The 24,477-nt window shown below is 37.7% G+C and overlaps 1 protein-coding gene across 1 annotated transcript in view; it reads left to right on the top strand.

Annotated features, from left to right (window-relative positions):
• Positions 1–24,477, top strand: part of LOC107653297 (VPS10 domain-containing receptor SorCS2-like) — a 164,386-nt gene that overhangs the window by 92,466 nt on the left and 47,443 nt on the right. The window contains exon 3 of the mRNA XM_016439971.1: positions 1,781–1,880. Coding sequence (XP_016295457.1) covers positions 1,781–1,880 — 100 coding nt within the window. The remainder of the gene's footprint in view (positions 1–1,780; positions 1,881–24,477) is intronic.

The following is a 24,477-nucleotide window of genomic DNA, read 5'->3' as shown; positions in this document are numbered from 1 at the left end:
TAACCCTGTGACCTTGACCTTGTTCTTAAGTGCATTTCATGTAACTGTGTTGTGTGAGAATGATTGCTTCTGACAGTGTCAGACTGGGTTAGGCCACAGCTCTCTGCCTGGTTGATTTCTGCAAATATTTCCACACCTGTGATGCTGTCTTGTCATGTCTTATATCTACAGCAGTTCAAATAGCTTCTCCGTGAGCTGACATCAGTCTCTGGCTGGTTTACGTCACATTAGCTGCCACACTTGAAACATTGTCATCTTAAAAACTGATTTGACACTGTCCTCACCAAAGTCTGCTCACATTTTTAACATGCCGCTGTGATCAGGATCAAATTGAACATTCTTGTTCATTTCTTTTTATAAGGTTGATAGTCTGAGTGTGTTTATCTATTTGTCTCTTTCTGTCATTTCATATCATAGCAGTCTTTAAGGCTATGTCTGTATTAATCCGGATACATTTAAAAACAGCATTTTCATTTCACCGTCCACCGTCCACCGTCTCTCCATCGACATTAGCATGATAAAGCATTTTCCAAAAGTTTCTCATCCACACCGAAACATCAGAAAACATTAAAATCTTCTTACAGTGCATGTGTACATAATAAAAGCTCACTGAGATGATACAGAGAGACCAGACATAATACATTTCACACACTGTTCTTCTGGCATGATCATTTTATTAGCAAAATGTCTCACCACTTACTGGTGCTTCCAGGTTGCACTCAATCGTCATTCCATGTATGGTCTAAAACGCAATTGCCTTCATGTTTTGCCGCAGAGCAGCAATTTGTGAATAAATTGTGTCATCTTTGCAGCAATGTTATATGAATATTGTACAAAGTAACATATATCTTTAGCAACACTTTGAAAGTGAATAGCACATAACAGGTGCATAATGGTAAAAACATAGATATCTATCGGTACAGTATGCGTTGAATGACTAAACATGCATCATTGTTTTCAAATACCTCCATTTTCACAGTCCACATTACAATGCGAATACAGCATTTTCAAATTATCCACTTGGGAGAGCATCTCTTCAAAAAGCTCTGACAAAAATGCCATCTCATTGTGAATGGAAGCCCAAAATGTAGAGAAAAATGTGTTTTTCAATTTATCCAGAATAGTGTAGATGTAGCCTTATTTTGTTACATTCTGCAAAACACAATGGCATAAACATTTCAGAATGGCTGTTCAAAAACTGGTGTTTTGAAGCATTTATTATAAGTTAGTAAATGTCAGAACTACACTAGCAATAGCATTCTTGCCAGTGCAGCTGTTTGGCTGATTTATGAAAAGTTTCATTTTTTGCTGACTGGTTTTGTTCAGTCCAAAAACAGTCAACATGCGCATGAGATCACTAGCAATCAGAGGCCAAAAACAGGCCATTCTGAAAATTTTTATTTATTTTGTGCTTGCTGTGAATATTTCGAAGCCAAGTGTCATGTTTTCATATTTATGACATCTTAACACAGATTTGGAGTTGAAAAGCCATGAGAATGTTTACGAACAGTATCTTAACATTTAACCAAACAGTTCAAACCAATTCCAGTGTAAGAAAGATGTCCATTTATTTTACAAAAAATATTATGTGTCAGAAATTCACACAACAATACACAGTGGGTTATACGTTTTTGTAGCCTCTCGGTTCTAAATCTAATAATCTAGATGGATATGCTTGTATCCCGCCATATGTTTCTATGTGTGACTCAGTAATTAAACAGAGTGATAATATTAAGGAGATGACCTTTCTCTCTCTTTCTTGCTCCTTTTCTCCATGCAGATCCAGTGATTATGGGTCAACCTACACCAAGCTCAACCTGATGCCTGGGACAACCATCATAGTCACAAACTTCTGCATCTGTCCCACCAATAAGAAAAAGGTGAGAGACTTTACTAAATCCTTTTACATTTCTTTATTATCACAGAAAAAAAGCATGCCATGTTTTTCATAGGAAGGTTTAGGTGGTAAAGCAAAAAAACAGCAAATTGTTGATTTTATAAAGAATCATATTATAAAAAAATACTCACTTCCCCCTTTTACTGCCATTTTAGTATCACGATGGATGCATTTAATTGTGATATTAATTGTTATTTTCACCACATACCTGTATGTTAATGAATATGTGAGTATGGTAATTATTTATCATGCACAGGCACACTGAAATTAACACTCAATTATAAATTATTAGCAATGGTGCATGTTTAAGTACAGATCAGGGATTCACATGACTATATAAAATTGTGCTTATTAGACCCATATGGTTCTTCTCACTTGATATTAGAATGCATTCATATACAGCTAATAAATATGTCCCATGAGTGTGTGTGAGTATAATTAAATGTGAGGAGTTTAAGGTCATGTGAATTTTTTTCCCTTCACGTATGGAGATTGATGGTAATGATCACCCTAAAGCAACTATGACATGTTCAAGCGTGTCAAAGTCATCCTAATGAAGTTTACAGGGATCTCCTTCTCATTAGTAATCTCCTCACAACCTCTTAAACATGAACACACATCACAGCTGAATAAGTGCTAGCTGTCTATAATAGGCAATTTAGCAGAGACACATCAAAACTTGTCTGCTGTCTTCAGCTCTTGATACAATGCACAATATTAATAATTCGCAGGAAAATAACAGTTACTCAAAATGATATGCAGTACGTTTGAGGACATAGCTGTGTTTTGATGTCTGTGGCTGCAAAGCAAATTGCACAGGAAGTGTTGACCTTAGGAGAAAAAAGAGAAAAGTAAGTTCACAGTCACTCCTGATGGCGCAACAGTCAAACCCCTTTCCCATGTCAGACTCCTTTATCTTCAAAGCTCGAATGACCGTACCTTGATTGTCGACACAAAGAGTGTTTTGAACAGGGCAGGACAATACTTACACTTTCTGCTGTGTCTGGGAAAAAGTGGCTTTCATGAAAACATACACTTCCAGGCTTCTAGGGAACAACCCTTGAGTGTCCTCATTGATGGCGCTGCCGTCTGGGGCACTTGTAGTGAGCCGCAGGAAAAGCATCTATTTGCAGAGCTGGCAACATATTTCAACTCTGACTCACAGAAATTATGTTCATGCTGCTGGATGGTGATTGTCATATTATGATGCTATTCATCATAATCACACCTCTCTGCTTGTATTTATCTATACACACAAAAATGTTGTGTGCTATTTTGCCAAGGTATAAGTATATACCTATGAGTATAATACAAAAAAAGTTATTTGGTTGGGTGTAGTGTTGGGAGATATGTTATTCATATTCATAAGATATTGACAAGATATATATTGGCAAGGTAGGGAGCGGGGCCCCCCTCAGTCCGTTCGCCGCGGGGCCCCCTCAAGCACAGTTGCACCCCCTTAAGGATGGCCCTGTACAGATACTACGTCTTGGAAGTATGTCCAGAATAAGAACTTTCACACAAAAATGTAATTTGAACAAGTAAGTAACATGTCTTCCAGTTTTGTTCTGACCAACTGAAAATAAAGTTTTACAATAAATCGCGCTACCAATGCTGATTAAATCTAACGATCGCAGAGTTAGCTCAGATCACTTCAAACCGTTCAAATTATAATTATTGTTATACTTTGTTCTCAAATCGTTAATGTTAACAACATCAACATTGCGTGACTACATGTATTTAGTGTGTATCAGCGTTATCTGTAGATTTAATCTCTAATTGTCATACCATTCGAATGTATTTGAAAGAAACTGGGTCGGATATAGGAGATTCTACCTGACCTAAAAAGCTTTGGCATCCATTCCTAAACGTGTTATGGCAAGAGAAATATTAAAATATAAATCAACGAGATAAATCAACTGTTCAACAGTGTGTATAAGGCCATGTGACTGGTTCGAAGACCTGGTGGGCAAAACATCCATAGAACTGCAGCACAAGCCTGTCAATTTTCTATCTGTTGTTCCAATCCAAAAATATTTAGATCACCTCTGAAAAGAATAAAACAAAGATATGTGAACAAAATGCAAGTTTTGGCCATTAGCAATCCATATAAAGCGCAATATTTTAATCACTAAAAACAGCAGTACGTTTAATGTGAAAACACTTAAAGTGCCTTTAAAACGGTGATTTTAAAAGATAAAATTCAGTACATACCTTATTGATGATACATGCTTTATACAGGCAAGCAGATGAGCTCGGAATATGAACGCAATGCGCTAAATGGTTAAGTGTTTTCTTTATAATGGTTTTCTATGGGAAAACATTTAATACTAAAATTTGCGCATTGTGTTTGTATTCTGGGTTTATCTGCTTGCCTGTACAAAGTATGCATCATCAATAAAGTGTATACTGAATTTGGCCTTTAAATATCAGTTTTACTACATTACTACTTAATGCAAACCAAAAATAGCTGGTGGTCAGTGGAGGAAATCCTTGTATTGCCCTTCATGTGGGCGTTCCTGTAAGGGTGTGACGTCACGTGAAAACTGTGAATTGTCAATTGCGCGCATTCCTGTTGCGTGTCCTCAATCTGGCAACCTGCATGAGCGTGTGTCTGAGGTGGAAGGGGTGGGAGAAACAATAGTTTGAATTTGAACTGCAGTACCCATTTCAACCGCTAGCTGTCAATATTATATACTGCACTTTTAAAGGCTGTGTGATTAGACTTTCACAATCCATTCTTTTGCTAGTGCCTTCTGAATATGTACACACACACACACAGTGTGATTTGTTCAAAAAGTAGAGTGTCATAATTTAATGTAGAAAATTAGACATTGTAGATTTAGACTGTGTAGTAAAATTCATATAAAATGAACAGTACAAACACTAATTTTTAAACAGTTTTTTTATATTTTTAATTGTTTAAACAAAAAATAACTAAATTAAATAAATGTTCAACAATTAACTTATTGACTAGAAATTTCTTCATACAATTTACAGGCTCCATGAGGTATTAAGGAAAGCTCTCAAATATTTTGAACACATCTCAAAAATTGTAGTTTTCAAACAGTTTTCCCAAACACTCCCCCAGTCTTCCATTGGTCAGCCAAGCAGATAGTCCCGCACCAAACTTACATCATTTGTTGAGTCAGTGTTGCATGCTGTGTCTGGATGCTCAAACAAACAAGAGCAATGTCTGATAACACCATAGAGCCACAGTGTTTACACTTCATCTGTATTGCTCAGCCCTATCTGAGTATGTATTTTTTAAATCAAAATGTGTCAAGGTGTCACATGTACTGTATGTTCTATGCATTGTTTGATTTTTGTCTTCAGTGCCTTGCTTGACCTAGTTTTCCAGTGCATGCGTTTGATTATTGTATTCAGTTCACCTGTTGTCTATTAAGTAGCCTATTATTCTTCATTTGGTTTCGTATTTATAGTCCCATGTTTCCTGAGTTCATTGTCCTGTCTGAACGTTGTGTTTGGAAGCATTGTTAGCCTGTTTCTCTGTATTTCTGTATTGCGTTATTTGGATTAAAGACTATTTTTCTTGTTATTTCGTCTTCGTGAGTACTCTGTTTAGCACATTCCATGACACAAGGTTTGTGAGACAGAGAGAGAGTGATGGTGAATCCACTCCTACATCTCACAGGTCACCGTACAACTACAAAATGTCAATCAGTGTGGGGTTAGACAGCGTCCCAGCGTAGAGGAGAGGGATCAAACACCACTGATCCAAAACCAAAGCGTCTGGCCCCCTCATTTCTTCAGCGCTGAGCTCAACCGAGCGTGAATGAGAGCAAGAGACACAGAAAGAAGTGTCAGAGGGAAACAGGGAAATACAGAAAAGCAAGATTGACAGCAGTTGCAAATAAAGCTATTATTGTCTCTGATATATCTGACCTCCATTAAATCACACTTCTAAGTCCCTTAGACAAGATGAGCAGTATCTTTTCTCTGTCTCTAATTAGAAATATTCAGCAGTGGCATTAACAGCAGCTGAAGCTGCAGTAATGGATTCAGTGGAGTTCAGTGCCGCCTGCCTTCATTTCATTAATAGTTTGCGCGGTTCAGACAAAGAGTTTAAGCAAACAGTTTAATTTCAAACGGCATAAATTTCACTTCCTTTGTCCCGTGTTATCTCTTGCTGGAACTCCAGCAAGTAATTATTCAGGAAATAATGTGAGATTTGTCCACACTGGAGATACAGAGAAAGTTCATTAATAGGAAATGGCCTTCAAAATGAGAAAGCAGGACGTTTCTACTTTATCAGAGAAAGAATGTTGTTACACTTTTATGGTTTGTTTCAGATTCTACACTGTTTGAAGCATTTACTTTACATATATAAATGTTAAATATTATTTAACTTGTCTTGATTGCCTTTTTTGCTGACTGTTATCCAAATTGAATACTTCCATGATTTGGAGTCACAAATTTTGTGCCATAGAACTTAATATTACATTATATAATGTTTAGATAGATGGTGTTATGTTGTCTTTCCATATATAAATCTCTCTCACTATGGTGAGTTAATGAGGCTTGCAGCATAGTGAAGTCCTCTCCCATTCTTAGGGACTCGTTCTGTTGGAAAAACTCCCATTACTTCAGTAACTATAGTCAGAGCATAAGGCCTGAGATTAAAATCTCCTTGCTCAGTGTCCTGAAACCGAGCTAAAACAGATATAAAAGACAGTGGCTATCTCTGACATTTGGGAGTTTAATACATGCATTGGAAAGTGAGTGAAGCAAACCAGTGTTCACATCCTCCAGCTCCAGAAAGCAGAAAGGCCGCGTCCACGAGCGTGAATGCCTAATGGAATGATGTTTCTCTGGGTGAAAGTTCTCATAGAGCCAGGAAAGAGGGAAGAGAGATAAAAGCCAAGCGATATTCACTTGTTTCTCATAGATGCTTTACCTTTAAGAATTTAGCAGGATTTTCTCACATTTTCTCATTCTTAGGTGAAGGATTGTTGTCCTATCTGTGTTTATCCGGACATGAAGCTCATAGACTGTTAGACTTTACTGTAAATTGGTGTGTTAACCCACTGCGTTACAGTATTTGAAGTGCAGAGGGATCTTGATCTGTTGATCATGGTTTATAGGAGATAAATAAATGTTGGACTATAGTTATTTGAAAGACTGCTTTCTAAAATGAGAGATAATTCCCATTTACTTATTATTCGAACACTTTATCATTATGTATTATTAGTACAGTTGATGTTATTGAAATCAACCAATTAACTAATCCATGTTAGATCTTCCATTTCAAAATATAAACATTGGCATTACTCCACAACATCAACTAGAATTTGCAATCAAATTGAAAAGGACATTCTGCCAAATATTAACGGCAGACAAATAAACACTCTTTTATTCCTAGACGTGTTAAAAGTGGCCAAGATTTTTTATTAATCTTGTCCTGAAGATTTTTTGGGCTCAGCTTTAAAAGATTATGGAGTCAATTAAGTAGTCCATCGTTTAGCCAAGTATAAGTATACGAATTGCTTCTTTGGTCATGGGCTCTTTAAGTAGTAATGAGCTTTAAACTCTTTTGTAATGTGTGCCTACACACACCCCCTCACACCACTAAAGGAACCCTTACATCCATAAACGAGCACACTCAGACTTACTAAAACACACGCTGCTTGAAATTATGAATGTGATTGATTTTCTTGAATCACTTCAGTAATCATGCAGTAGTTGCATGAGAATATCAGCAGACCCTGTAATAATTTTTTTTGAAATCACAGTGACAGTGTTTATGCTCCTGACCTTACGGAGAGATTGATAGCACTGATAAATGTCGCTGATTTATTTTCACACACAGTTTGGTCTCTTGTCATCATTGCCATTATATGGAATTTGTGACAGATAAAATGGATCGGTCTGACCTGATTTTCCATAACCAATCAATAAAATACAAAATTCAGTTCCTACATTGTACTACAGTGTCTGATGACCAAAACTCTGTTCATTTAATGCAAATAGAAGAGAAAGCATGTCCTTTTTGCAGCTTGGATTTATTGAGGGACTTTTTTGTCCCTTGTGCTCAGTCTAGGCCTCAGACTCAAAACTGCTTTGAGGCAATTTCTGTGGCAGTAGCCTCATCAAACATAATTCCAAGAATAATTACTGTTTTCCAGAACTCTTCCCCCTCTGCCATTGGTCAGACAGACTAAGCATATCCATTTGGGATAGGAGAAAGTATTTCAACAAAAAATTGCTTTAACTTTTTTAATGTAATCATCATGTCCCCTGCTAACCCACTTTTTGTGTCTGTCATTATTTAGGCTTGATTTTCTGTAATTATCCGTGGGTATTAGATAAATATGCGTAAATTATATCCTCAATAAATTAAAGGTCATCCGTATACTTTTGAGTTTGATTTTGTGGCTTTGATTTGTGAGAGCCTTTATAAATTATACTGCTGAGCTCAAGCCAGAAGCACAAAAATAAAATGTTCAGACATGCAGGAGAATTTTAATTGTTTGCAGAGTTTATGGAACACTGTTATGTGTAGTATGAAAATTTTTATTTTAAATTTAGAGTAATATATATTGTGTTTGGCTACGTTCACACTGTCAGTTTTTGGGATTGACAACCGCATTTACTTACAGGTGTGAGTTTTACAGTAGTGTCTCGAATACTGTCTGTATGAAAGCGCAACAGGAGTCAAGCCTGTATTCCTTACCAGTTACCATAGCCACAGTGACCAAAGTAATATCAAAGATGGCGACGTCCACAAAACTGAAAGTCTTATCACTTTCTGAAACGACCAGAGTCCAATCGAGCCGCGAGTTCATCCGTCAAATCTTCATTAACCGACAGCAGCTTTTATATTTGGGTGGAGAGAAGAACATTTGAGTCGCGCGCAGAACATAAAACGACGGGAGCGCCAGAGCGGCTCCGGTGGAGACTTTCAGATGACACACAGCTCATTTCTCCGCCACTGTTAAGTTACTGAAACCACACATGAAAACATGCAGCACACGGTAGACACGCTTTGTGCAGCAGAGCGGCTCTCGCTCACACTGTATGACGTGACAGACAGCTAGTTCCAGTTCACACAGCACGGGTTTTCCGAGAATGCGGTTGTGAGTCCTGAAAATGTACCGGTGTGAGTTCGGTTCCAGAATACGGTTGTCACACCCGTAAATAACCGTATTAAGAACTCAAATACAGGACTGACAACCGTATTCTGCTGCTGTGTGAACGTGGCCTTTGTTTGCTACTGTAGTTTTAAAACAGTTGTCCTTTACTCATATGTCTCAGACTTCTATTTGACGATTTTAGAAGGTGTCTGAAGTTTTGCATGACTACTCCCCTGGACAGCTGTGTTCATTCTGTCATTTTCACTCCCCCTGATTTGTTATTCCTCATTTAGTTTAATTTAATTTCATTTACACTACCCTACCGTACTGACGAGAAAATAAGCAGCAGCTCATCCTTGAAGATCTGCCAACCATGGGTCTTGCACGCCAAGAGTCTGCTGGTGATTTTGCTTAATGATGCATGTAATAATGTGTACAGAAGTTAATACAAGCCAAACACATACCTTCTGTATCTGTCTGTTAAAGTATTGAACATTTTCTGAAATTTTACTCACCCTCAGGCCATCCAAGATGTAGTTGAGATTGTTTCTTTATTGTAACAGATTTGGAGAAGTCTTCTATCCTTAATATTGCTTTCTTCAGTAAAAAAGACGTTTTGTCTGAATCAGGAGAGAAATATACACAGACCAAGCACCATTTACCAAGTCAGTGGATTTTGATGTCAGTGGACAACAGGGGATAGACTTTTTCAACACATTGCAGACTGAATAAAATAAATAAACAGGTAAAATTAAATGGTTTAAAAAAACATTATTTTGAGTGGGATGATTCATATAATAAAAAGGAAAGACAGGGCATTCTGTACTGGGGCTTTTTATTTTTATTTTTAACATCACTGTCAAATCAATACAACAGTCAGTTTTATACACAAGAGCAACATTTTGATTCAATATGTTTTTGTTTCTCAAACGTTGATATAATATTCTTCAACACTTTATTTTCTTACCTCACTTTATTTATTTCTTTATGTAATTTAATGAAATTATTTTTATTTATTTATTTGTGTGTTGAGAAAATCTTTTATTATTTTTACAAAGAGTCTGTTTGGTGCTCATTTGTATGACAGTAATAATTCAAACCCTTTGGCTTGTGTCTAATTGGTTAAACTGACAGTGTTGTAACCATCCCCAGTCTCCCTTATACATTTAATAGATGAATGTGAACATACACTGGAAGTAGTAGACCATCTGGGAACTTTTTTCTATGATTTGATACTAATTGCAGTCTCACATACTACTTAAGATGGATCGTATGCAAATTGGGAACCATGGACAGTTTTGTGATATTTGATTGAATTTTTTTCTTTTCTTTCTGGGACTCTGAGGTAGATTGGCTATGACTGTACTCTGAAATAGTTTAATCACACCTGGATGACGGCCAAACTGTTTGAGGATAAATTGATTGTAGCTGAAAAGAGGTGATGGAGGTTGGAAATAAATTCATGATGACGTGGAGTGTCTTTGAGGGCTTACAGATGGATTGATTGTGTCTGCTCTCAGCTGATATGGAATTTTGCTGCAGTGTTGAACTGAATCATCTGCTCTTGTGTAAGGGAGAGGGACGATGAGAAATATTTTAATCATCTCACGAAGAGATGCACACACACATGCACATACATAGACAAATCTGAACTGCATATACAGTGGGGTCCAAAATAATCATATTTTAAATCTTAAGTTTTATGTGTAAATTGTAAAGTTTAAGGATTTTAAATGCACAGCAAATATTTAAGATTCTGCAGTATTTCTAGGTACTCAATCAAATAAGCAAGTTTGTGACATTGACACTCTTATTGACTATGAACCTGCTATTTCGAGGAGGCAGCAATGGCAGTCCTGACTCACTTGAACTGCAAAAATGGCACAGAAGTGCTTTTGAAGTGACATTTAGATCTCTTTAGGTCTCTTTACACAGACATCTAAGGTGGCATAAATGCATTTACACAGCAATAATAAATTTTTACCTTGATACTATGGACTGAAGTGGGTCGGAGATGACATAATTTAGTCAGGCTTTTATGTGCTTTATGTGTTTTGAGCGGAATTTTGAGCAGGCGCAGAACAACCTTAAATCAGCTGTGTAAAGATGCCTTTGGTGTCCTAAACATAAAGGTTACAAAAGAGGGTTTTCACAGCAATGTCATAGAAGATCTATTTTAAATAAAGAACCTTTATATTTTAGAATGTAGAAGAACCATTTTTGGTTCCTTAAAGAACCTTTCAGTGAACAGTTCTAAAAACAACCTTTTTTGTAGTGTGAAGAACATTATAATAATCTAAAGAACCTTTTTCCACTATAAAGAACCTTTTGTGGAATGGTAAGGTTCCGGGAATTTTAAGGTTCTTCATGAAACCATAGATGCCAATAAGAACCTTGTGGACCCCGTCTGTATTTATGTGAGTGGATTTGATTTGCAATCCCAAAGGATTCCCTAAGGACCTCTCCTTATATCTCACTGCTAATGAGCTATAGAATTACTTTACAGTTTTGCATTAAAGCAGGAAACACAAATACTTGCAAATTCTGCTGAGTCAACAAAGAGGTAATTCTCCTCTTTTACATGCCATGACAGTGAGGAAAGCGATTTATCAGCGAGTGCCTGAGCATCCTCTTTCTGATGTTCACGCTCATTTCCTGTGACAGATGGTTAAGTGCTAAAGTGCATTAAGGTCATTCTCAGTTGATTGACAGTCTGTGGTTATGCTGCTGTGTTGTTCTCTGGCATTCACACGCTGATTGATGGCATTCATCTTTTGTTTTTGTTTCTCTGCGTGTTCGCATACCGACACTCATCTTTGGCAATTTATATTTTTTGTCAGTCTGTTATTATTCTTACTGATGATGTCAGACAGAGACAGAGAGGGGTTATCTGCTGTGAATGTCTCACACACTCATACATTCATCAGAATGCTTGTATGAGAGGATGAAAGAGAGTGAAACTGCCAGCGGCAACATATCCCATCAGAGAGATTCAATGCTCTCTCTCAATCCTTGTGTAAGGATAGTTCAAACATAATGCAGGTGAGCTGATGGAAGTCTGTGGCTTTCCTGCGTTCTGGTAACTTAAAGGCACAATATGTACGTTTTTTTTATTAAAATATCCAAAAACCACTAGAACAGTGTTATATATTTTTTGCTGACTTGTGTACTTACATTATCTCAAATGTTTCGAAGAATGTTTAAATCCAGAGAAATACTGTAAGCAGTTTTAACTAGTGACACGTACCATGTCCATAGTGTCATTGTGTTGCCTGCCAATGACGTCATAACCCCTCGATTTCCGGTTTTGTTTTGTAGAAAACATGGAAACACCAAAGACGCGTTAATATGTTGTGCGTTTTAATAGACCGGTGACGACCGCACAGAGTAGCATTATAACAGACCTTTCAAATGTATCTGTATGATAAAACAGCACTGCTTTACCCCACATACGCACGACCGGAAGGAGCGGAAGCAGTCGACTGTGGCATAATAAAAGCTCCGCTGCTTTCGAGCCGTGTGTCACGCTCGTTCAGCGGCCTCGTTTCACTTCGACGGCTTTCAGCCTCACCCTGCTTCATTCTACTACGTTAATAAATCATTAGCTCATCCATGAACATGATTTCTGCCCGAGTCCCGTCGGATTGCATCGGCTGTGGGGATGAAGACGACAACTCCCATGATTCCACACTCAGTCACGTGTCATCAAACTACACCTTTGTCTCTTTGTTTATTTTGAATACGCGCCCTCTAGCGGCGAAAATTACATATTGTGCCTTTAAATTACATGGTGGAGAAACTAGGGGTCTGTAATCCATTTTAAGCATAACTGTACTTGTTTAAAAAAGGGCAATGGTGTCCATTCTTCTAGATGTCGTATGTTGTAGTTATATAGCTGCTGGGTTGAAGGTCCCAGCTGTGACTGAAGGTGACAGTGAATGTTCTTTCATGTCCTGCATCACAGGTTTACTAACACGCTGATTATTCCACCCCTTTCCTCTTTTGCTTTTTTTTTATCTTGTCTTCTCCTCCTCACAACAGGAAGACAGTTTTATTGTATGTTATTTTGGTTCTAATCCATATAGTATGTAACTGAAATGCACACACTCGGTGCTGAAGCACTTTTGTAGCCAGTTTGTTAACCCTTTCAGACCCTGTCCATTGCAATGCTTTTCCCCCTAAAGGATTTTGCACTGAATGCTGCATAGTCAAACTTATGTATGAGTGACATATCAGGAAAACAACAACAAAATCTTATTTTGAAATGAAGCATGGTTGCCTATGACACAACTATGACATGAATCAAACTATTATATGCTTATCCAGTCTTAATGTATAATATTTTAGAGCATTTAAAATGTCCAATATTGGACAGTTGGTCTATTTGTAAGCATAAGAGGTACGGCCTATTTTATATACAATATACAATATACTATAAAACTGCTAGTTGGGATTTCACTAATAATCCTCCCACAAATTTTGTCCAGATAATTGCTGTTACTGTTTGCCATGTACTTGTACATGTACACTGATTGTGAAATAAACAAATAATTAAATAAATAAATAAATAAAATACATTTATAACAACATTTATAACAAATTTATAATTGTAAGAAATCACTTCTTAAACATATCCTGAAACTACATTACTGTTATGATTTGACATAACATTCATTTCTTTCTTGAAGCAATTTATAGCAGTAGAGAGATTTATCATGTCACAAAAGATTTCCATTTCATAAAAAATAAAAAAAAGCATTCCATAAATATATCATTTATGGTTGCATTTATAGAAGAAATCAAGAATGGTCAAATTTTTGTTGTTGTGTGTGTGTGTGTGTGTGTGTGTGTTTAAGTGCCAGACCACTACTGCCCCTAATTGGACAAACACACACGTCTCAACAGAGGTACAGAACAAACAGACTCAGTTGGAGACTCGTCCTCTGCGTCTCTTTCACACAAACACACACTGACACAAATGCAGTGGAAGCATGTGTCATTTGTGTAGCTTCCTGTTGCTCTTTCCCATTACTTTGTCTCCTTACCCAGCATGTTCCTCTTTTGTGAACATCTGAGGAATTTTAATGTCTTGTTCTCTTTGGTTACACAATTAGAATCAGCTTAAACCAACTCTGTCTCATTCTTGACCATTAAGCAGCAGACTAGAAAGCTGATCTTGGGACATTAGCTTGAGATGGAAGGGCTGAAGTATGCTAATGATGGTCTGTGTGTGTTTGGAAGGTTGATCCTCGCTGGTCATGAGGAAGCAGGCAGTCTGTCGGCAGCTTTTGAACCGCCTAACAACCAGGATGATGCTCGTTAATGTGATCTGTGTGTGTGTGTGTGTGTGTGTGTGTGTGTGTGTGTGTGTGTGTGTGTGAGTGAGTCTCTCTCTCAATGACAGCTGGTTCATATTCCTCATATCCTTTATTCCTTCATTCAATAAGGAATCACTGATCCAAAGAAGAGCGGAAAACAATGACTCCCCAGAGTAAGACAGGATTTTTTGCTTTCAGAATAATGAAGATGATCACAAAGTCTCTGTGACCTTCAAACCCAGTTCTTTGTGTTGTATGTGGTTATATGTGTGTGTGTGTTATGTTGAATATTTGATGAACTTCTGTTAAACTGTTTGTTTAATGCAAATACATGCCTCATTCTTGTGAAGAGTGCGGTCACACTTATTGAATTGAGCCTGCTGTTAAAATCAAGCCCACATAGGCTACATGTGGATCTAAATATAAATACGTTTACACATCAGTGTCTTCAGATACTGTAGGGCACCGTGCAGTCAAACATTCACATTCTCATATCTTAAAGCTAGTGTGTGTGCATGACAAATCGTTTGGCCTTGAATCTTGCTCAGCTTACCGTATACAACTCCATCTTGAGAAAACGACTGAACATTTATGCTTCAAATCCATCTTGCAAAAGCTCCCCCACATACACTTTCTCTCTCACACACTGACACTGCCAGAAAGATGGCCTCTTTTGCTGCTTCAGTGAAGGCAGAGGAGAAGTTTGGATTTAAAATGAATGTGATGGTCTTGTGATGAATGTGATGGATATTTTTTTGCATATGCACTTGTCTTTGTGTGCACCGACCTTAATACGGATAAATCCAGCCTTAAGAAAGTAAACTACAAAATATTGTAATATGAATTGTTTTATTGAATTTATGAATATTTGGGCTCTTCAATTAGAAGGTTGTTTGTTGCGAATGACTATGCATAGGTTTGTTCTTGGAAGTGTACATTGGGTCTTAAAGGGTAAATTCATTTATTTTCAACCAGCTTTTTATTGTAACAATGTCAGTAGTATATTTAAATGAACATTGTGTACTGTTTCTCCGTGTTATCTGCACCGAGATATCCTGTTTATTTGTCAGCAAAAACCACACTTTTGACAGCTCCAGAGCTTTTGTGTAAATTACAGATCATAGGGTACTTTGACACAGTTTGTATCCTTGCTCATGGACAGTCGAATTGACCTCGGTACATTTTGGGTGTTGAAATTTTCCTACCTTTTTGACAAAAGGGAAAGCTACAGCCCCCTTTCTCTGTTTTCTCTAGTCGTGTACCACCGATTTTGCCTTTCTACTGCATAAATAGACAAGTTTTATTAAAAGCCCATTTTACCAGTGCTGATTTACCCGTTCACGTTCACACTATAGACCGTGTTAGGGGTAGGCTTCCAGAAAGTCTTTTAGTGAAGCCCTTTTAATGACCTTGTCTTTCTCACTATAGTTTTTCCTGTCAGCTCTTTTATTCAGAAAAGTCATTCAGAGCTGCAACCTGCTCTGTAAATCAGTAATAATGTTGCATATAAATCAACCGCAATCTGTAGTTTATTTAGTGACAAAGAATGCTCCTGTAATTTTTTTTCCTCAAGTCTTTAGAAACTTGAGGATTTGTGATGCAACAGTAACCTTTATACTGTATAACTTAATGCATGAAAAACAACTTTTTTTAACTATATTTTGTAATAAACTTTGAGCATATAAGTGGCCGGGACAGTTTGTGAAAACTTACATTTTATCATTTTAAAATGTAACATTTCAACATGTATTTTAGTATATTGCAATTTTTATTTAAAAGATCCCTGAATATCCACTGACCCAAGAACTGCCCAGATTCACACAAGCAAATTTAACATCTGCATCTTCAGTAAGCAATATGACTAAGAGCGGGTTGTGTGTGAACATGAGCCGGATCCAAGCCAGAGTTGTGTAGTTGTCTCTTCAGTCTGGATGAATGCTTGCTACAGTCTGAAATCTGAAAATAAATATAAAAAGCTGAAATAGATGAGGCTGCCAAGGGGCATGCCATAAAAAATTGGCCAATTTGTTCCTGAACTGGAATCATTGTGCGTGTCTGGAAGGCCAGGGCTCAGCCTGCTCCCGTCACTCGTCTTCCCTCTCTTTCATTCACCATCATTCTCTGTCTCTCCCTCTTCTTTCTACCCTGTTTTTACTCCACTGGCCTCCAGGCTCTCTTTTAGTGCCTGTCCCCATGTTTCTCTCTCTGGCTTTATCTTGCTTTCTCTGCTCTCACATTCCTTTCTTCATGGATAAAAACAGTGAATAGAACAGTGTTTCTGAAGGAAATTAAGCCAGGCTTGAGAACATTGGGAAATGCTTTAACTTAGAATCTAAGATAGAATTTTGTGTTTTTTTAATTAACAATTTTATAAAATATACAATTATGTGACCGCTTCAATCTGTTGGACTTAATCCAGCAAGATAGAATATGTTCACACTGATTATTCTTGGGAAAAGTTGCCATTGCTTGTTTGCTATACCATTGTTACAGAGGAGGCTCCTGTACCGCCTCCTCTGCACCACCAGAGGGAATTGTCTTCAGAGTATTAACGATCTCCCATTCGGACTCCATTTCCCATCATCCCTCATACCTGGGACTGATTGCACAACCACACCTGCATCTCATTTACACACCCACACACACACACATATAAGCCACACCATTACACGGACTCCTTGCGAAGTCTTGATTTGCCCTGGCTGTCATTTCCGAGCATTATACCCGTGTTTGTTTTCTGTGCTTTTGATCTTGGACTGTTTCCTGATTCTCTGATTGTTATCTGCCTGCCCCGACTTGGATTGTTTCACCTGGACTCTGTTTGCTAGCCGCCTGCCCCGATCTCTCGCCTGGTTCACAATTCTGTCTCTGCCTTGTCTCTACTGATCTGCCTTGCCGGTACTTGACCCTGTATTGTCTGACTATTCTTAATAAACTGCTAATGGATCTAACCCCTTCTGATGTGTCGCAACAACCATAGATTGGAAAACATCACATTAAAAAAAATGAATGAAAAAATAATTTTTATCTCAAGTTTCACATACAATAAGAGGAAGCTAAAGAGGAAGCTTGTGTTTGCGGTCTTGATGAATATAGAAAGTCTCTTTTTCACATTAGCCTTTGTTTGACTGTTATTACAATCAAAGGCAGCCTGGGGAACAAGTAGAGAGAATGGAAAAAGTTTCACATAATGGCAGCACTGTAGACAGGACATATTTAAATCTGACGCTTTGTCTCCCTTTAGATCAAAAGACTGACATTAGGGATAAATGTGACATAAATTAATGGAAATTTAGGCAAAGACAGATAACATTTATAGCTGCCCTTCTGATGAAAAAATGGTGTGCTTTTATTTAAGGTTAATTGTGTGCATTTATTTCACTTCATTTTAAAAAAGAAAATCGCTTATTTTGGTCATTATTGTGATTTCTTGAACAGGATTTATAATAGTTTTCTTAGCAGCAGGAACACACTCTCATGGCAATTTGTATTTTATGATTTGATGAATTGGTGGCGAATTTGCATAAATTTGTACAATTTCACATTTTTTTTCTAAAAATTTTGTTTTCCTACACTGAAAAAAAAACTGGTGTAGAAAATGTTCACTCAGAAATTGCTAATAAATTTCACGAACAGTTACAAAGAAACTGCAAGTAACTCTTTGAATTGAACATGAAATTTTAGTCAAAGAAAAACTGAAATAGCATTTTATTATTATTTTTATTTTATTTTATTTTATATATATATATATATATATATTTATTTTATTTTATTTTTTTTCATACAAAATTGCCAACTTGTAAAATATTTACACTTTCTCATGAGGTTGGGTTGAGGAGCCTGAAATGCTAATCTATTCCAGCAGTTGTATTGGTTCATCTTAATAATACAAATGCTGCTGTTTAAAAAGCTTCTCCAATCCTAGGGCTATTGTAAAAATATGATTCCAAAGTTTACATTAATAAGAATGTGACACGTGTATTTTAAACTCATTTTCATCTCAGACATCATAGAGGAAAACAGTCTTCATTGAAGACTCCTTATTTGTTTTGCCTTCTTGAAGTTTACTTCCCAGTGTATGTAGAGAAATCTGTACACAATATTGAATTATAGATCACCTAACCAGTGTTAGTGTGCAGGCATGTGCAGATACAGACATATAACTTACCTCTGTGTTTCTCGCATTCATATCAATGTCTGTTGTTAATAAAGTGCTTGGATTGGTCCTGTATTAAAAACCTTCTCATGTGAAATGCTATATTTGATGACTTCTTGGACCCTCAGATGTGTCTTAAGAATGTTATATGAACATGATCATTGGATTGCGTGCAGAGCTGCTTTTGATGTTCTGCACATGCTGCAGTGAGCCCGCGGCTCTGTGTGTGTGTGTGTGTGTGTGTGTGTGTGTGTGTGTGTATACCGTTTGTGAGACACAAAGTCTCCAAGCTCCACACAAAAGCAAGGGGTCTTTTTAATCCTGCTCAACTTCTAAAGGTCACAAAACTGTTTTCCTGTAAAAACTGACTATGAATTCTACCTTAGTAGTGTTTCCTGCGTCATCCTCATAATTATCTTTCAGATTGGTGTGACGTCTCACATTTGGTGTGACTTATGGCACATTTTCTTAATAATTATTTCTTAATTATGTTATTAAGCTGTCCAACATTAGAGGAGACTCTGATAAAATATTACTTCAATAAAAGTATAAAGTATGATCAATGAACCATGTTTATCTATTAATTATTGTCAGTACTAATCAGACTTTTCATTAGTCAGCACTAATGAGAAATATTAGTGCAGACATTTAATGTGTATTGATCTGCAAATAAGCAAACTTCTTATTTTATCACCAACATTATACAATTTTATATACAATATAAACTGTAAGGTGATCAAGGAGAAGATGATGTGAGAATCCATATGCAAGCACAGTTTTAATTGTCAAAAGAACAAACACAGAAAATTCAGACCTGAAACAGGAGTAAATCCACACAAGGGTACCAGGTACAAGAACACACAGGCAGGAACAATGACAGACAAAAGACCACTGAAACAAAGGGGTATATTTACACAGAGATGCTAACAAGATAACAAGCAGGGTGCAGCTAATATGAAGCTAATGGGTTACTATGGAAACTAATGATAGTAACTATAGAAACAAACTAGGCAGGTACATGGCAAGAGGGCAGCAAGACAAACAGGAACTGAACACAGGAAGAAAGCACAGAAACAACAGGAATATAATGCAAAATAAGAGTCCTTAAAGGGTTAGTTCACGCAAAAATAAAAATTAGCTTGTGTTTTACTCACCCTCGAGGCATCCCAGGTGTACATGACTTTCTTCTTTCAGACGAATCCAGTCGGAGTTATATTCAAAATTGTCCTGACTATTCCAAGCTCTATCATTGCAGTCAGCGGGTGTTGAACAGTTCACAAGTTGTCAAATAAAGCGTGCGCATTCATAATAAAACGTGCCGCAGACGGCTCCGGGGGGTGAATAAAGGCCTCCTGTAGCGAATCCATGTGTTTTTGTAAGAAAAATATCCATATTTCAAACGTAATAAACACTTTTCTCTCACTTCCGCTGACTGTCATACACTGAAGGCATTCCGGCGGATGATGCAGCACGTCGGCGTTGCGTGATTAGTGAGGAATGCAGAGAGAGAACAAAACAAAACGCTGGTCACAAATTAGAAGTACAAACCGAGGATTTGCAAAGATTTTGCAATTTTTTATATAACTCCGACTGGATTCGCCTTTCGATTATAGGTGGGGGGAGTGAATGTACAGCGCTCTCTTCCACCTTCAATGCCACGACTGAGGCGCCCTTGAGCAAGGCACCGAACCCCCAACTGCTCCCCGGGCGCCGCAGCAAAAAGTGGCTGCCCACTGCTCCGGGTGTGTGTTCACGGTGTGTGTGTGTTCACTGCTGTGTGTGTGCACTTTGGGTGGGATAAATGCAGAGCACTAATTCCGAGTATGGGTCACCATACTTGGCCACATGTCACTTCACTTTCAGCCCCCTCAAGAGCTGACTGTGCTCCGCTCCCAAACAAACCACATAAATCACGTCTATCCCCACCCATGATGACGATTTAAAATGCAGTTTGCTCATATGCAAGAGATGGAGGTGGCGAGTCCTCGATCTCATATCAATGCTAACAACATCAACCTCGTCAGAGGAAGATAGCTGCAGCATCGAGCTCTCACTCGGGGGGAAGAAACCGCAGAGCAGGCTTCCGAACACCGAGAGAGAGCGCTAGATCCAGGGGGTGAAGGCAGAGAAAGGGCGAAACCCATCTCCAACTGCTCCACTAGATCCATACGCGATCCCCACAATCTCAATCGCCACCGTGCCTCAGCAGCAGTGAGAGCAGAACCGCAAGGACCGTGAACATGGACACACTTCTCAAAGCTGACATGCTTCAGGACACGGTCACGCAGAGGCGTTCCCAAAGCGCTTCGACGCAGTGCAAGTTCCCTTGAACTTAACATATACATCATAAATACATCAAAATGCATACATCAAAACTTCAATATACTAAAATATCAATTTAAGTTACTGATGATTGCATTATTTTACGCTCCCTGCTCTCATCCATGCTAGGCTGCATGGATGCGCAGGGAGTTCTTGCCCAGAACAGAACCATACCACCAATCCAAACTGTATGCTAATTGTCAATCATATTTGACGATATTGGTCCTGACAGAAATAGCCTACCTGGTACAGTGACACACAAATGCAGCAAGAGAAGACACAAAGTAAAAATCCTATGTTACTGTCGACCACTGACGCTGTCTATACTCCTGCCCTTGTGGTGAGTGAAGACACAGTGACACATATACTAAATACAATTAGCAGGAACAAAAAAAATGCTTTAAACAAAACGAAGGGATGTGGTGCTGGTGGAAGTGAAGGCTACGCTGTGCGGCCAGGCGCCAGTTGGTCTAGAGAGGTGGGGGTTGTTCCTTTGTGATTTTTCAGATGAACTTGACATTTCTTTTTTCTTTTTTCTTTTTTTTGTTTAATAAATGAGATTCTGAGGCTTTGCTTTTATTTACAACATACGCTTCTGTTCACAAGTTTGGAGTCAGATGTTTTTGAAAGGCTGAATTTATTTTATTGAAATAATACAGTAAAAATACAGTTAAATCAGTAATTTTGCTTATAAAAATAACTTTTGATCAATTGTTCTTGCTGAATAAAATTTTTTTATTTCTTTAAAAAAAAACTGACCCCAAATTTTTTAACAGTAGCGTGTTTATTTATAAAATAAAAATATTATTAATATAATGCAAAATGGTTGTTTTGATTAAATACTATATGATTCAAGATCCACTGGTAATGGTGTAAACTCACTCAGGGAATTAAAAAAAAAGCACTGTGAAACATTGACTTCTCTTAATCCTGATGATTTTTCCAACACTCAGAAACAGCCCTAGACTGACCTTGACCGTTGTTTATCTGGCTATGGGCTCAGTCAGGACTCCAGTGCACCCAAGCACACATTAGTTCTGTTCAATATTTCAACAGCTCCAAATCCAGACGAATCAAGTGTGCCATGCAACATGACTTATTACTTATTTTATATTAGACTGGAAATACACACACACCCCGCAAACACCAAAATCATGTGCATCTACATGAATATGTACCCGATTATTCATATTTACACATTCATCTGGCAATCAAATTAGTCAGTATGTTGTTTTTGATATTTGTAACATCAGATTCCTGTCGGCACCATACTGTGCTATACACTGTCATTATTGCACTGTACCTGAGCGAGGTACAGCTTACAATGACACCCTGTGACCTGTCATAACATGCCATAGCATCCTTCCTGCTGTACACCATAATACTGCCGCACCTGCCATAGTCTGGCAAAACATGCTTCTCATGCATAATGCATATGCAGCTGTCTTACTGACCAACAAACTACACATAGGGAATATGCATAACAGAGAGTATCAGTATGCAGCATGAGATACCCCACCAGACGAAATAAGACAGACCACACGTGTGCTTGGACACAACTATGTGGATGTTTTCCATAACAATGCTACGCACTGGTGCATAAACCAGCATTTCAACATGTAGTTGTGTGTATTAGCGAGAGAGAGCGGGCTGTGGATGCCTCCAATGAACAAAAGGAGGAGGATGTTGCAGAAGCGGGAAGGAGGGAAGAGAGGGAGAAAGGTGGGATTTTTGTAAGGTGTGTGAAGGATGGGCTGGGAGACTGAGACGATAAATTAAAAACAGAGATGAGTGCTTATCTGCACTCATTTATTTGTACCAAATCTCTCACCAGAAACGGCTAGACATGTTTGTTTTGTAAGGAGATTGATGGTTTGGGCTTTTCACCATCGTTTCTGCATATATTAAGTGTTCGGGATAAATGAGGTGTAAACTTTTTTTTAATTACTGTGGTAAATCGATATTTTCATGAATAAGACATGATGTTGGCTTGGAAGTGGACTAAAATATTTTACAAATTTCGCATATTTTACTAATAACATAATTTATTAACTCAAAAGATGTTTATGACAGACTTACTAATAAAAAAAATGTTTTTTAGAAACATTAATGAAGACAAACGAAAATGTGTATAATGTTTTTGTGATTGTTTTTAATAAATGTTGATACATTCTATCATATCAGCTTTTGCACGAGCTGAAATAATATTTTCCACCAAATTTAGATTTAATTTAAGTATAAAAGTAATGAAATTCATGAATATATGACATGACTAAATATTGACTAAATTTAAAGGATATAATAATCAAAAGACAAAAAATTATAACCAAAAATAACTGTAAAAAATTAACACTGTATATGTAGATGTAGTTCATTATATGTGTGTGTAGAACAAAGGAGATATAGAAATATTACTGTATGCGCATTATGAAGTGCCTAATTTTTGTCCATAAATCAGTTCAGCTTCAGATCCAAGCTAATCATCTGAACATCCCTTTGTGAAGCACATGAAAAACATTCCCTGAAAACTAACAAAGTCTTGTTTTTTCTTTCCTCATGCCTTCGTTTCATGCAAGTTGTGAACATGACTCAATCAAGTTTAACAAGCCTCTAGAGAGCTGAGTCATGCTTTGACTTTAATGAGAGCAAATTTTGTCATAAGAATATGCCTGGTGCATTTTGTCCTCACTCTGTTTTTTGCGGAACAATCAGGATTTTTCCCAGTAGCATTGCCCAATATGGTCCCTGGCAATGCAGAACTGTACTATTCCGGAAATTAATAATGAACAAAGGATGAATGAGGCAATTATGATGACCAAAAAAAAGAGCAGAACAACACTGGGCCTCCAGTGGGCCGCTTTTCAAGATTGGGTGGCAGAAGAGAGAAAAAGAAAAAGAAAGTGCATCATTCATACACACTCACTGAACATGACGTGACTGACATGTGATTGACCTCAAAACAACTCTGTAATCCAACAGTGTATTATTTTAGTGCCTTAAGAATTCCTGTTTTGCCTTGAATCTGCCTTGCATTGTTTCTTTGTTTTTTCTTTTGTGCATGTTGAAACGCACTCACAGAGTCTTTGCTGTGAGGACCCTTCCCCTATAACCCTGAGCTATTCTGGGCTCTTCTTACTGATCTCTTAATAACTCCCTCTCATTTTCTCAATGGGAGAGTCAAAGCGGAAATCAGAACAGTAATCGCTCTGAAAGATGTGTGTGTGTGTGTGTAAAAAAAGTATTAAGCAAAGAAATGCATTTTGATTTGGGCATTTCTCCAACTTAAGCACAGTATGATTTTGGCTATAATTTTGTTGCCTGAGACAAATTTTTGCAATCATATATATATACAGTGGGTACGGAAAGTATGTCACTGGACGTTCAACATGGCACCTCATGTGAAAGAACTCTCTGAGGATCTGAAAAAAAGAATTGTTGCTCTACATAAAGATGGCGTAGGCTATCTTTATGTTTCAAGACCCTGAAACTGAACTGCAGCATGGTGGCCAAGACCATACAGCGGTTTAACAGGACAGGTTCTGGAGGAGCGCAAGGTCTCTAACATCCACCAGCTCCGTGATGTCGTCATGGAGGAGTGGAAGAGGACTCCACTGGCAACCTGTGAAGCTCTGGTGAACTCCATGCACAAGAGGGTTAAGGCATTGCTGGAAAATAATGGTGTGCGCACAA

The sequence above is a fragment of the Sinocyclocheilus anshuiensis genome, unplaced genomic scaffold (assembly GCF_001515605.1).
Source record: "Sinocyclocheilus anshuiensis isolate Anshui unplaced genomic scaffold, SAMN03320099.WGS_v1.1 scaffold219, whole genome shotgun sequence".
Classification (NCBI taxonomy): Eukaryota; Metazoa; Chordata; class Actinopteri; order Cypriniformes; family Cyprinidae; genus Sinocyclocheilus; species Sinocyclocheilus anshuiensis.
The sequence above is the reverse complement of the archived record's forward strand: the minus strand, read 5'-3'. Positions and strand labels throughout refer to the sequence as shown.